General features: G+C 36.8%; 1 protein-coding gene across 1 annotated transcript in view; it reads left to right on the forward strand.

Moving 5' to 3' along the window:
- Positions 1-13,934, forward strand: part of LOC144973960 (uncharacterized) — a 28,809-nt gene that overhangs the window by 2,761 nt on the left and 12,114 nt on the right. The window contains exons 3-9 of the mRNA XM_078916853.1: positions 950-1,071; positions 1,798-1,887; positions 2,275-2,390; positions 3,366-3,504; positions 3,960-4,063; positions 5,392-5,503; positions 6,682-6,807. Coding sequence (XP_078772979.1) covers positions 950-1,071; positions 1,798-1,887; positions 2,275-2,390; positions 3,366-3,504; positions 3,960-4,063; positions 5,392-5,503; positions 6,682-6,807 — 809 coding nt within the window. The remainder of the gene's footprint in view (positions 1-949; positions 1,072-1,797; positions 1,888-2,274; positions 2,391-3,365; positions 3,505-3,959; positions 4,064-5,391; positions 5,504-6,681; positions 6,808-13,934) is intronic.

Below are 13,934 nucleotides of genomic sequence, written 5' to 3' on the forward strand. Positions count from 1 at the left end.
TGATGTTTTGCATTTCTATTTACAAAGAATAGTTCTAATAGTAGTGAAAATTTGAAAATAAGGCATACTGTGGGTGGAAAAAAAATGCGACAGAGCTAAAGAAATTAAAATATTGAACAACATTACATTCTACCATGTACCGTGGATAAAGTTAGTCAGATCCATCCCACAGAGCTGAGCTGCAGATTACTTAGGCCTGATATTACATTGGAATCTGCATAAAGTTAACACTCTCAAAGTTAACGCCTCTTGTTGGTCCCAAATTTTCTGTTTTCCAATCAAAATGTATTCATTGATAATGGAAAAAGTCAGCCTCACTCTAAGTCTAAGTCAATCAATCTTTCTGGTCAGTAGTATTGGGTTTATCAGGATTCTTCTGTATCTAAGCAGTCTTTGAAACTCGTCTACTGAAAAACACAAGTTTACAAACCATGCTATACCACATCAGTCTATGGATTTCATTCCAATGAAGCAAGCTGGACTATTGAGGGGTATATTGGAATTGAAAATGATGATGATGGACATTCAATTGCAGACATGTCAAAATCATGCGTAAACAACAGATGGTGATTTATATAACCTCACTTCTTAACAGGATCTGATTTTCTTTTTGAATAGTTGCACACACACCATCATTCAAAACTGCCTGTGTGACTGTGTGCAAATTTTCATATTTTAAGGATTTGCAGGAATAAAGCTGTTGATGCTCATACATCATTTATAATTAGATTAAGATTGTCTATTGCTACTGCTCTATTTTATAATTTCTCACTAATCCTATTAACTTTTCTTGAATGATAAAAAATTCTTACGCTTTATAATAGTAATAGCATCTTGTCGTCATTGTTTTTTTTAAATGGATTGTCATTTAAGATCCCTTTCTTTCTTTTTTTTTTTGATTCTTTCCTTTTTTAAATATGAAAATGTGTTTATTATCTTGGACCAACAGCTCCGACTGGACCACAATCACAGCATGCCACAAAACCTGAAGGAACTATGAGACAATTGTCCCTGCCTGTAGCACCGTCAGGCTTGCGTGCTGAAGCTGTTGAATTTGTTCCCAAAGCACGAGTAAGTAATTTTAATTTTCTTATTCATTGGGAATTCATTTTCCTCTTCTGATTTTAGTAGTAGTTTGATCTCTTCTTTATATTCCTGCGATATATGGTCTTTCTATGTTTTCTCATTTTGTTTTGATGCAGCTGTATAGGTCTGTTGCTCTGTCTTGGCTTCACTTCATGTGGAACTGTGGAGCTCGTCCATATAGCATAGGATACAGAGTCATAGACTAAAACTTAACTCTTTTTAACAATGAAATAATACATCAAGTCTTTAATAATTAAGTCTATTTGGACAACACATGATGACAAAGACAATGTTGTTTGTCAACAACAGGATCTTTGAGTTAAAGACAATCTTCACCAGGACGGAACCTCAACCTCATTATTTTCAGAAAAATGGACACATTTTGAATGTTTCATCATGGGAATTCCCCAGAATGGCTCTAGGAAAATGGATCTTTCCCAAGACATCGTCATGTTTTATTTTTGTGCTTGTTTCTTGCAACTCTTTTAAATTCATATAAAATGGATGCAACCTTTGGACATCTATTACTCACTTGAGCTGATTTGAAGATTATATGTGGATAGAGTATAACACATATTTCATCGGCTAGGGAATTTGTTTTTAAATAATGGGGGTCATGGTTGAGACTTTTACTGTCCCCTCAATAAATTGTAAAAATCTTTATTTATATTTGCAAGGTTTATGATTTTCGTTTGTTTTTTTAATTCATAGCAAAATCCTCCAGTTCAACAAGTTGATCAAGGATATCCTAATGATAGGTATTACTACTCTGGACAAGAAGGAGATTATTATGACCCAGCGGTATGTTATTATAAACTCCAGACTATAATCAAAGTGGCATGACATTGTCCTACCTTTTATAGCTTATTTTTTGTCTAATATCATATGGTTTTAAAGTTGGGTTATGAATTGCGTTATGCATTATTTTCTAACCATTTTCTGTGTATAGGAAATGTAAGTGCACATCAAACTTTTAAAAAAAAATAATGAATCTATTCTACACAAATACTGGTAAATATTATAATGGGATAAACAAAGCCTAAACAAGCTTGAAACTTACCTCTTTACAAAACGTTTTATAAAGATTGACTCCATTTTGAGAGATGAATTTAAGTACTGACAAATTATGGCACCTTTATCACTGTGCTGCTTCCAAATATACTTAAATTGTTTAATTATAACTGACAGGGTGTTGATTACTATCTGGATGATAATTTTGGAGAGTTGACATTGGAAGACACATATGAGTCTGCAGACCAGCCTTACTACAGTTCTAATTACTCTCAGGCATCCATTGAGGACAGGTATGAAATATGACCAAATTTTTATTTTCATTTTAATACAAGATAAAAACAGACAAATCCTAGATATTTAAAATAATTTTGTTTAACATTCATTTTAAAACATTTTCTACAAGTCCTAGACATTTAAAATAGTTTCGTTCAACATTCATTTCAAAACATTATTGATAAATCCTAGCCATTTAAAATAGTTTATTTGATATTCATTTCAAAACATTTTAGGTAAATCCCAGACAATTAAAATGGTTTGTTTAATATTCATTTCAAAACATATTATACAAATCCTAAACATTTAAAATAGTTTTAACATTCATTTCAAAACATGTTTTAGACATATCCTAGACGTTTAAAATAGTTTGGTTTGACAATCATTTCTAAACACTTTGGATTATTTGAAACAAGGCACTTCGTTTCAACAAAGTTTTAACCTCTGTCTTAACTGCAATAGGCCAGTATAGTATAGTGCAGGACAAAGTCATTTGAAGCTAAGATCACAAGAAAAATTCATTGTGTCTCCACTGGCCTACAATTTAGCAACTTTCTGAAATAAAGGCAGGTTGTCTGTACCATATGTTTGCATCTTTTCAAATGTATGAAAAGTGATTTGAAATATTTTTGAAAAATGATTCATATATCTTAATTATGTTTCTATCATAAGCTGTCTGTTATCAAAACTTTTGTCTCAAATTAATAATGAATTTTGTCATAGATAATACTTTTTAAAAATCTATAAGAAGGTCATAAAAATATTTAGAATTACATTTTAAATATAATGAGAATTTCCTGCTTAATTAAAATATTTTTTATTAATTATGATTTATCGATTTATTGATTCATTGTTGCAATCTAACTCTCACAAATGTGTTTGACAGCCAATTCATGTGAAGACAAGAATATTGATAAGGGATAGGATCTAAATATTCATGTAGACGTATTGTTACTGATGTACATTGTCAAACATTATGAATTCAATTTCAGGTTTGATCTTGCTCTAAAAATCTTGACAACCAACCCCAGCAACCATGAGGAGTATTTAAAGCCAATCTGTGATGAAATAGTACGGACTTCTGCTTACGACAGAGTTGCTCCAAATATTGTGGAAAATTTATACATGCAGGTATGGTTCAAACGATGCATTGGCGAAGAAGATAATGGTGGAACTTATCCTAATTAATTTTAAGGGTTCTGATAGCTCACAATATTCGTCCCTTTAGCAAAGTGACCAGTATTAGTCATGTGCAGTCAAAGATTTTTTTTCTGCCCCCGATGCTCATCCAGCAGTGGTTTGGTGGCTAGGTATGTTCGATCATGTCATATTTTAATAAAGGATTTGCAGGAATAAAGCTTTTGATTCTCATTCATTCATTTATAGTTAGATTACGACTGTCTTTTGCTGCTACTCTATTGGGATTTCTCAATAAATTTCTCTCCAGTAAAATTTGTAAAAATAATAGTAATATGATCATATATTACTTTGATGGAGAATGCTTTCAGAATATTAGAATTGTAAATGATAAGCCAAGAATTTTTAAATTTTTGTTGTTTTCACATTTTATTCAACTCTTTCCTCAGTGCATATTGGAAGATAATTTCAGATATATAGGTGCCAGAATTTGTCAATACTTAAATTCATCTCTCAAAATGGACCCAATTTTTATAAAACGTTTTGTAAAGAGGTAAGTTTCAAGCTTGTTTTTACTATTTTACCAGCATTTGTGAAGAATAGATTCATCATTTAAAAAAAAAAAGTTTAGTGTGCACTTACATTTCCTTCACACAGAAATTGGTTAGAAAATAAAAGTATCAATTGTAGCAAAGTTTTATCTTCTATCTAGACATTATAGTGCGTGAGGATGACGATTATGATATTTATTATTAATGACAATAACCAATAGATATTAATTGGGGTTGTAAATCCACGAATGATTTAAAATGTGTTTATGTGGAATTGATTTATTCATTAGAATTTTGGAATATTAAATGTAATAACTTGGAATGCATCGCAGACATGTATAAGGAGGATACAGATTTTCGGATACAGATGCATGAGTAAGCTACTCAGAATAAAATGGATGGACAGGGTTAAGAACGAAGTAGTATGGAAGAGAACACAGCAGAAACCAGTGGGAAAGGAAATAGGAGGAAGACAATGGAGGTGGATTGGACACACCTTTAGAAAGAATGACACCACTATAACAAAGAAAGTATTGGACTGGAACCCTCAGGGCAGAAGATCAAAGGGTAGGCCACAGGGAACATGGAGAAGAGTTAAAGAAGCTGATATACAGAGAAGTGATAAAACATGGAACGAGATATAGCTCAAGATAGAAGGGAAGGAAACTTTTTGTCTGTGGGTTATACCCTGACCCAGGGTGAAAAAGGCAGTGATGATGATGGTGAATAAATGTAATAAGTGACATTTGAGACTTAATCGTCATTGACTGACAAGTGACAGATGACTCTACTTTAACTTAGCATAATGCGCTTTACAAATTAAAGTTTTTTTTTTCTGTATAACGAATATTATCATGTATTTATTGTGCTTTTACAGCTTTTCTCAATCTGAAACCTTGGTAGAAATTTAGCATGAGCTGAGATTAATAGATAAGAGATTTTGGGATTCTTTATGTGTCAGTAATGAGGATATCTTTAATATTATTTTTTCACCTTTACATCAGCATTATCATTTTTTTTCTCTATGGATTGTATCTGTCACTTTCCTACATACCAACCACTCAAGGGTAGTTTGTTTCTGTTTTAAAAAAAACCCAAACCACTTGGTTTACTAATTACATTTCCGTTTTTCGTCAATTCTGTAGAAATAGTTCCCAATGATCCTGTTTTTTCATTCCGAATTCAATTATTTATTCAAGATAAAACAAGAATCAATGAGCTCTGTTATTCCTTTATTCACAATAAGCATTGATTTAGTAACCAGTTTATTCATCATATTTGATCATTGTGCATTTATGATAATGCTATTTCTCTTGCTACATGTCAACAGATGTCAGTTTGATTTTGACAAACGAGAACAACTGGTCAATGGATCTTCAGAGGATAAAAAGAAGCTCCAGGGCCTGGGAATGCTTTTGGCAGAAATATTTCTTAATGTTGAGGTTTGTGTCTGTGCATTTGTGCACACCAATGTCAAGTTACCTTAATCTATCCATTTTCTGTGTCATTGGGAAAGAAGTAATTTATAAGTTATAAGGGAGCTCTTTTTGTACAGCTATGTAATAATAATAAATGGAATTGAAATAATGCTTCACCCCTTTGATAGTACTTCACCCCGTTGATGCAGGCTTTAAGTGCTTTACAGTGGAATAAAACAAAACATATTTCAGTAAGACAAATGCAGATGGAGAAGTGATACTAATTAAATTTAACAAACACAAAACATGATAATAATTTAGCAAGTTATAACTTGAAAAGATTAAACTTTAAGGGAGATGTGAACATTTTCAACGGATCCGAGCATCTCACATGTGATTGGAGAGAGTTAAAAAAATGGGGGGCTGAAAATTGAAAGGATTGCTCACCTATTTTATGCAAGGTTGTAGGTTTGACAACGATTGATTGGTCATTGCTTTTTTTGTGGTCTTATTTGGTCTTGTGGTATGACACTGGCTTTTGGATTGGAAGGTCCTGGGTTAGAGCCTCGCTCGGTGTATAGTTGAGTCTTTGGGAAAGATTCTTTACTCACCGTCCTCAGGTGTAAAATGAGTACCTGTTAACAGCGTTGTCTCTGTTGAAAAAATTGTAATATCACCGAACAGGCCTCATGTCTTGTTCTACCTGTTTTGTGTTGCTGTTGGTCAGGGACCCTTTGTAACGTTTAGTGGATATTGTGCCATATAAAAACTCAAGTTGTTTGTTTTATTGTCAAAATATGTGCTCCGTCTATGTCATCTCTAATTCTTGATTTAACTCCTTAAAAGCTGTTAGAACATGATAACTAGGTTTGTGTATCATAGAGAAAACATTTTTGAAAAATGTGACAAGATGGAGAAACACGGCAAACAAATGACTGGTGGTCAATTATGCTATTTCTACGTTATCTATCATTCTCAATGACAAACCTTTAATTTGGCCATTTTGGCCAAAAGTCCCATGAAGATGGAATGTCTAGAAAGAGCGACAGTATTGTATTGATGAATCATAGTTGGTGGGAGAAACAGGAACTGCAAGTCAATGTTGTGTGGCTTGAAGTAGAATGTTAATGTTTAACCTTATATTTGTTGCTCATTTTACTCCCATAGTATAATGTTATATTTCCATTTTATCATGTAAACAGACCTCAGGGATGGATGGGTCACCACAACGTCTAGGATTTTTACCAACAATTCTAATCAAATCAATTGAAACACTTCTCTCAAATCCTGAAGATGCTAATGTCAAGTGTGCTTGTCAAATGTTAAAGGTGAGAGGATTTTTTTTTAAAAATATTTTTTTTTCGGAGGGGGGGGGGGGGGGGGAGGGAGGGAGGGAGGGAGGGAGGGAAGAGAGGAGGAGGGGAAAGGAGAGGGGAATATTTGAATGCTATATATCATTGTTTTGTTTTAGTTTAGAAAGTACAGTAAGTTTTTACTCAGACAACTCAGAATCATTCGTCAGGTTTTATTTGTCAATGTCTTATTGTTTCATGATTATGCATTGATCCATAAAAATGGTGATGATTAATACAAGAGGTATTTTGTATTTCTGAAGGAAAATAAGTCTCTCATAGCTTTTAGAACCATCGAGATGTAATTTGTTTGTAATGGCTCTTAATTGGTGTCACAGTCTTTGTAGGGTGCATCTGATGGTTAATCACTTTCTCAAGCTTTTTTTTTTCACTCTGGAATGAGACCATTTGGTTTTGTCCTGGACTTGCTATGTTTTGTTTATTTTTTTGTTGGACGGAAGACAGAGAGATAGACCGTGGGTTGGCTATAACCCCCCCCCCCCCCCCCCCCCCTTGGGATTTTATACCACTACTTTTTTATGTTAGGCAACCTCCTAAGGAAGTGATCTGAGCATGTTAGCCACTTGGCAAGTGTCGCCTTAACAGAGTTATTGTCCCTGAAAGGTCACGTGGTGCAAAAAAAGTACCAACCAATTTAAAATATTCATAACTTTTTTAGTTTTAGCTCTAGAACATTCAAATCGATTCCAAATGAAAGGCCACAGTCTATACCTTAAACATAAGTTACGATATTAAGGTTTCAAGATTTTTGTCTTGAATGAAATCCATGACAAACGGTCAAAAAGCAATTTTTTTGTGTTTTTCAATCTCTATTTTTAAGAATAACAACTGAAAAATGAATAGTTCAATATGCTCTAAATAAATGAAAATGTAGATGTACTGTAACTTAACGTACATGCCAAATTTGAAAGCATCTGAAGTGATAGTTTTTGAATGGGAAGTCATTTAATGCCCAAAATACAGAAAGCCCGTGAACATTTTTTTTTTCAAAATTGAGTAAATATATTCATGTTGCATATCAAATTAAAGCTCTCCATTAGCAGAATATAGTTATTTCATTAAAATAATTTTCCTCATTATTTAGGACATAAAAGTCTCTAAAGTGTTAAAATCAGTGTAAAACGTACATTTTACCAATGGCAGCATATGACATGACAGGCTTAGTTCAAGATGTACTTTGCTCCACCAACTCAGCTGCAGAAGCTGGGTAATCTTTTTCCTCTTCGCTGTCACTGTCACTGTCACTCGTTTCTTCCTCACTGTTGTCACTGTCAAATTCATCAGCTGAAAGGGTTTTGAAAACATCATCTTCACTATCATCTGGCTGATCAGTTGACATATCCACCAGATCTTGTGGAACAATGTCTCCAGCACACCAGTTGCATTCTAGATCTCCATCAGTAGTCACCCTCCAGCCATGATCCTCAGGAGGTGGCAGATTTGGAAATGAGATATTGGATTTCTTCCAAAGAAGTGTCTGATAATTCACACGCATGATGTGCATTTGAAGAGTGAATCGGCAGGCTAAAATCAATTCCAACAGAGTTTGACAGAATATTTCCAGACCCTGTGTGGAACTGTTGACGAACCATATCAAAATGCAATTTGTTCACATCAGAATAAGTATTTTTATTGTAGATAAAGCAAACAAGCTGTTCCAAGTCATCCAGAAGCTTAGAATCCACAATTTCATTCACACCAAGAGCCTCGAATGCAAGAAGAAACTGTGGTTTTGCCTTCATGATTTTCAATGGCTTAATTTTTCTTCTTCAAATGAATGCACTAGTGGTGTCACATCCTGTAAAAGCATGAAATCCCAAAATTGCACGAATCAAACTTGTGTCATGCATCTGAGATAATAGAGATATGTCCTGTTCCAGTCCATAAAAACAGCGGCTTTGAAATTTCAGTGGCAAAGTACATCATCAGTAGAAAGACATCTGTATCTGGAGAGTGAACAATAATTTCAACACAATCACTCTTGGCTGCATGAAAACAATGATGTTTAATGCTTCTTCATGTGATGAACACAATGAGTGTACGATGGTGGCTTCTGTTGTTACTCCATCTCTACTCTCAAGCAAGTGCACTGTTCTTCTGATACAAACAGTATTTCCTTGCCTTTGTATCATCCTCCCATGACTTTTGAATAAGGTTGATGAGATTTTTCTTGTTGTCATCATTAGATAGAAAAGACTTCCAATCTCTTGGCGTTTTTGTAGATAGTCCCCGCAATAACAAGGGTTTTGTCTGACTGGAGCGTCTTCTGGTCTGTTCAAGAGATTTGATGGATTTTGTGTTATACGAATCTGTCACAAAATGAATACGTTTAGCTGAGGGTAAAAGTTGAAAGATCTTTTCTGACAGCTGGCCAAAAGTTTCCGGAATACTTTTTAGGGAAAGAACCAGAGCATTTCCATCAATTACAACTTCTTTGCATGTATTCGTATTGTTTGTGACATCAACAAGAGCGACAGGATTTTCTAATTTATGCATCAATGCACTTTTGTCTGTTTTTGTTGGAAGTCCATCTGGTGTTGCAAGGGCCCATGGGATTGGACTTAGAGGATATGCCAACACTTTTTGCAGATCCAAGTCATGATGTGTACTGACCATCAATAAGTGCTCAAAAATTTTTCTCTGTGCAGCGATCTGTACACTTTGTTGTTTTGATGGTTTTACAGTGACAGTTTTATGGTCGTTATGAAACGTCTTCAGAGATGTCTTTTTTATGGGCTTGTGAAAGGAATGTTCTTTCTCCACCAGACGTTTTTGAACAAATTCATTAAATTGTTCCTGGCCCTTTTGGTCAACAGACAAAAGATCATCAGAAATATTTTCTGCTGCTCTCATCCCTGAAGATAAACATATTATTAAAGATTCCTTTTAGTCATTATCAAAGGGATTTATGAATCTGTTCACTGCAGAATACACACGCTGAATAGCAGCCTCACTTTCCCATATTTTTGATGGTCTTCTTTATGAATGGAGGTGTCTTCCTTATTCATGTTGGCTTGTTCGAGAGTGGCATTTAAATACTCAACTCTTGTGGGTCTGGTAAGACACCAGCTATAATATGCAGGCATATTTCTGCTGAAGCCAATAATCCCTCCTTTAGATTTTGCTTGCCGATTGATAGTCTGCTCGATCGACATGTCTACAGCTGTTCTTGATGCTGGAATGTGTGATCGAGAAACACTGAAGCCCCAGTTTTTCAGCAACTCATCAGCACCTGGATGTGAATGGGAAAGATTGGTCAGAGACATGAGGTATGCTGACACGTATCTAGCATAATTCTGATGGTCCATTGCAAAGAATAAGGGACATAGTTCCTGAAGGCACTGGACATGAACAATGAAGTTGTTGGTCTTTGTGTCTTGTAGAAATTTTAGCAACAGCCAAACTTTATCCATATACTTAATCCAAAATTGGACTGTTTTTCCAAGACGTCCCTGATGAACTCCTTCCCTAAAGTGTGAGTATCGCATCCACAAATCTTTGAAGTCTTCATTCTCTGATGCACACTCGAGACTATTTTCGTCCATGAAGAGCATGGACTCACTGATTCTTTTTTCACAGATTTAATGAGAATGTTGGAGTTGGTATGCTGCTCAAGCTGTTTAAATAAACATCTCTCTAGAGCCTCTAACATCAATACGTGAACTCTCAGTGCTCTATTATAGTGCTTTCCACTCATCACTTTGTTCATAGAACCACTTGCACAGATGCCAGATTCTATGATAATTTCTTCAAAACCTGTCCCTTGCATGAGTTTTCCCAAAGCAGAAACCCATCCTTGCCAGCCAGGAACTTTCCCTCTCAATCCTTCTAGATTGGATCTACACACCTAGAACACAACAAGCAGGATCCAATCCATGCCATTTAGCGAAGTAGCCAAGTCACTCTATTCCGCCTCCGAACAGGACACAATAGACTAAGAGGACATATGTTTACAAAGCTAGGTATTGGAACAACCCCTTATTGCCCATGTGGAACCGACCATGAAACCACTTTACATGTGCTTATGGATTGCCCATTATACAACGTGCAACGTTCGAACCACTGGGTCACCCCTACAACACTCAACACAAAGCTCTATGGTGAGGCTGAGGACCTAAAGCGGACCACAGACTTCATAGCAGATATCGGACTGCAGCCATAGATGTCCATCAGAGGAACGAAGAAGAAGAAGAAGAAGGATCTACAAAACATCCACAGGAGATCTGACAGTGGAACTTCACCTAGTACAGAACATGGTACACATATTTCAAGTGTCGGTATGGTTGGTTCTGTTTTTTTTGCTTTAAGAAACACGGTGGTAAATCTTTGGGTTGGTAATTCATGGATCGCCTTTTACTCTGTGTAACGGTTGTTTGACCCGTGTCTGTCTGGCAGCCATCAATTTCTTTTTCATTGGTCACTTCCTCGTTAGGCTTTTCTCTTACTTCCTGAATCACTATCCCGTGTGTCGTATGTGTTGTGTCTGAACCAGATAATGTTTCCTCAGCTAGGTCAAAGTTATCCCAGCAGAAGTTAGTTACAAGGTTGTTCTCTGTTTTGATTTGCTGAGGAAGAATGTTGCTGGAGTTGGTAATGCTATCACAAATGGCAGTTTCGATTTCCAGAATTGCTGAATATGAAAAAATAGTGTGTCCAAATCTGTTCAATTATTGAATGAGTTGTGCATTACCTGTAAGGTGTCTTACTGATACACCCAGCAGTATATGCTTGGGCATCTTCCAGCGCACCCCGTGTGGTGTCCGGGGTCCCTCAACTGAGAGGGTCAAGAATAGCCCAACGCCAAGCCAGCGTGTCGTAAAAGGCGACTAATGGTGTGTGATTCCCCCATCTTTGAGTCACCTGGTCCTCCAGGTTGGGGGTTGGCAAAGGGTTAACACCCCTTTCCGTTAAACTCAAACCGTTACAGAAACACAGACAGACAAACCAAATCCTTTTTTTAGCTTGGGCGACCGAAGAGTTTCTGGAATTACAGAATTTATGAAGGACAACAGACAAAGCCGAAAGGACTCTGCTGACCCAATGACGTCTTCGCCAAACAAGCAGCTTCGAATTGCGTCGTGGAACGTTCACACCATGTATGAAGCAGGAAAAAGCTCTCAAGTTGTGACTGAGATGAGAAGATACAGGCTGCATATACTTGGAGTAAGCGAAACCCACTGGATACAATCCGGACAGAAACACCTCAAGTCTGGGGAGAAGATTTTATATTCAAGGGAGAGGGGACGGGATTCATACACAGGGAGTAGGAATAATTCTAAGCAAGTTTGCCCAGAAGTCACTGAGAGGATAGGAACAATGCGGAGAAAGGATCATCATGGCGTCCTTTACAACACGGAGTAAGAAGATCAGCATGAACATTGTACAGATCTATGCCCCAACAAATGATGCAACAGATGAGGACAAAGATACATTTTATGGTCTGCTACAACAAGTCATTGACAAGTTGCCAAGGAAAGACATCAACATATTGATGGGAGATGCTAATGCAAAAGTGGGACAGGATAACGTAGGCTATGAAGGTATCATGGGACGTCATGGCATGGGAGAAATGAATGATAATGGTGAGAGATTTGCAAATTTCTGTGCATTCAACAGTTTGGTGATTGGAGGATCAGTGTTCCCGATAAGAGGATCCACAAAGCAACTTGGGTCTCACCAGATGGTATGACAGAGAATCAGATTGATCATTTTTGTATCTCTCGTAGATTCAGACGTTCATTGGAAGATGTGACAGTACGGAGAGGGGCAGATGTTGGATCAGACCACCACCTGCTATTGGCAAAGCTTAAGCTCCGACTCAGAAAACACGGGGCCAGATCACATACAAGAAGAAAATTCGAGGTGAATGCACTTGATGGGGAAAAGAATGAGGAATTCAAACTACAATTGAGTAATAGATTCCAACCTCTAACTGAGCTCGAGGAGGACATAGATGTAGAGTCACATTGGGCAAAGATCAAGGAAGTCTACATAACAACTTGCCACGAGGTATTGGGGGTAAAGAAATCGGAACATAAAGAATGGATAAGTCCAACCACGTTGGACCTTATTGAAAAGAGGAGAACAAGGAAGGAACAAGTGAATTCAAGCCGAACAAGGGCTTCAAGACTGGATTCACAAGAGCAGTATCGAGCCATAGCTAAGGAAGTCAAAAGATCTGTGAAGAAAGACAAGGAAGCATTCATGAACAGACTTGCAGAGAAAGCAGAAGCAGCAGCGACTGGAGGACACATGAGGATCCTTTATCAAACTACCAAGACACTTGCTGGAAAATATGGGAAACCAGAGGTACCAGTCAAAGACAAAGATGGGAAAACTATTTTTGGAAAAGAGGCTCAATCTGAACGATGGAGGGAACATTTCAACTGCCTTCTGAACAGACCACCACCAGACAACCAGCCAGAAATTTTGCCTGCAAGGAATGAGCTACCAATTAGCTGTGATCCACCATCGATAGCAGAGATTGTGGGTGCCATTAACAAGATGAAAAGGGGGAAAGCTGCTGGACCAGACCAGATTCCACCGGAGGCTCTAAAAGTTGATGCGGAAAGAAATGCTGAGGCCCTGCACCCACTATTTGAGAGAATCTGGAATGACGGGATATTCCCAAAGGATTGGAAGGAAGGACATCTTATCAAGCTTCCAAAGAAAGGGGACCTCAGTAATTGTAATAATTATCGAGGCATCACTCTTCTTTCTATCCCAGGAAAGGTTTTCAACCGTATTATTTTAGAGAGAATGAAGAATGCAACAGATGCTAAACTGCGGGACGAACAGGCAGATTTTCGGAAAAAACCGTTCAACCACCGACCAGATTGCCTCTCTGCGAGTCATAGTGGAACAGTCTATAGAATGGAACTCTCCTCTTATTGTCAACTTTCTGGATTACGAGAAGGCTTTCGACAGTATTGACAGAGCAACATTGTGGAAAATTCTGGCACATTATGGACTCCCTGAAAAGATAGTAAACCTCATTAAGGAAATGTATGAAAGATCAAGTTGCAGGGTTGTACATGAAGATCAGCTTACTGACAGCTTTGAAATTAAGACTGGTGTCAAGC

The sequence above is a fragment of the Berghia stephanieae genome, chromosome 1, assembly GCF_034508935.2.
Source record: "Berghia stephanieae isolate SIO BIC M18660-M18661 chromosome 1, UCSD_Bste_1.3, whole genome shotgun sequence".
Classification (NCBI taxonomy): domain Eukaryota; kingdom Metazoa; phylum Mollusca; class Gastropoda; order Nudibranchia; family Aeolidiidae; genus Berghia; species Berghia stephanieae.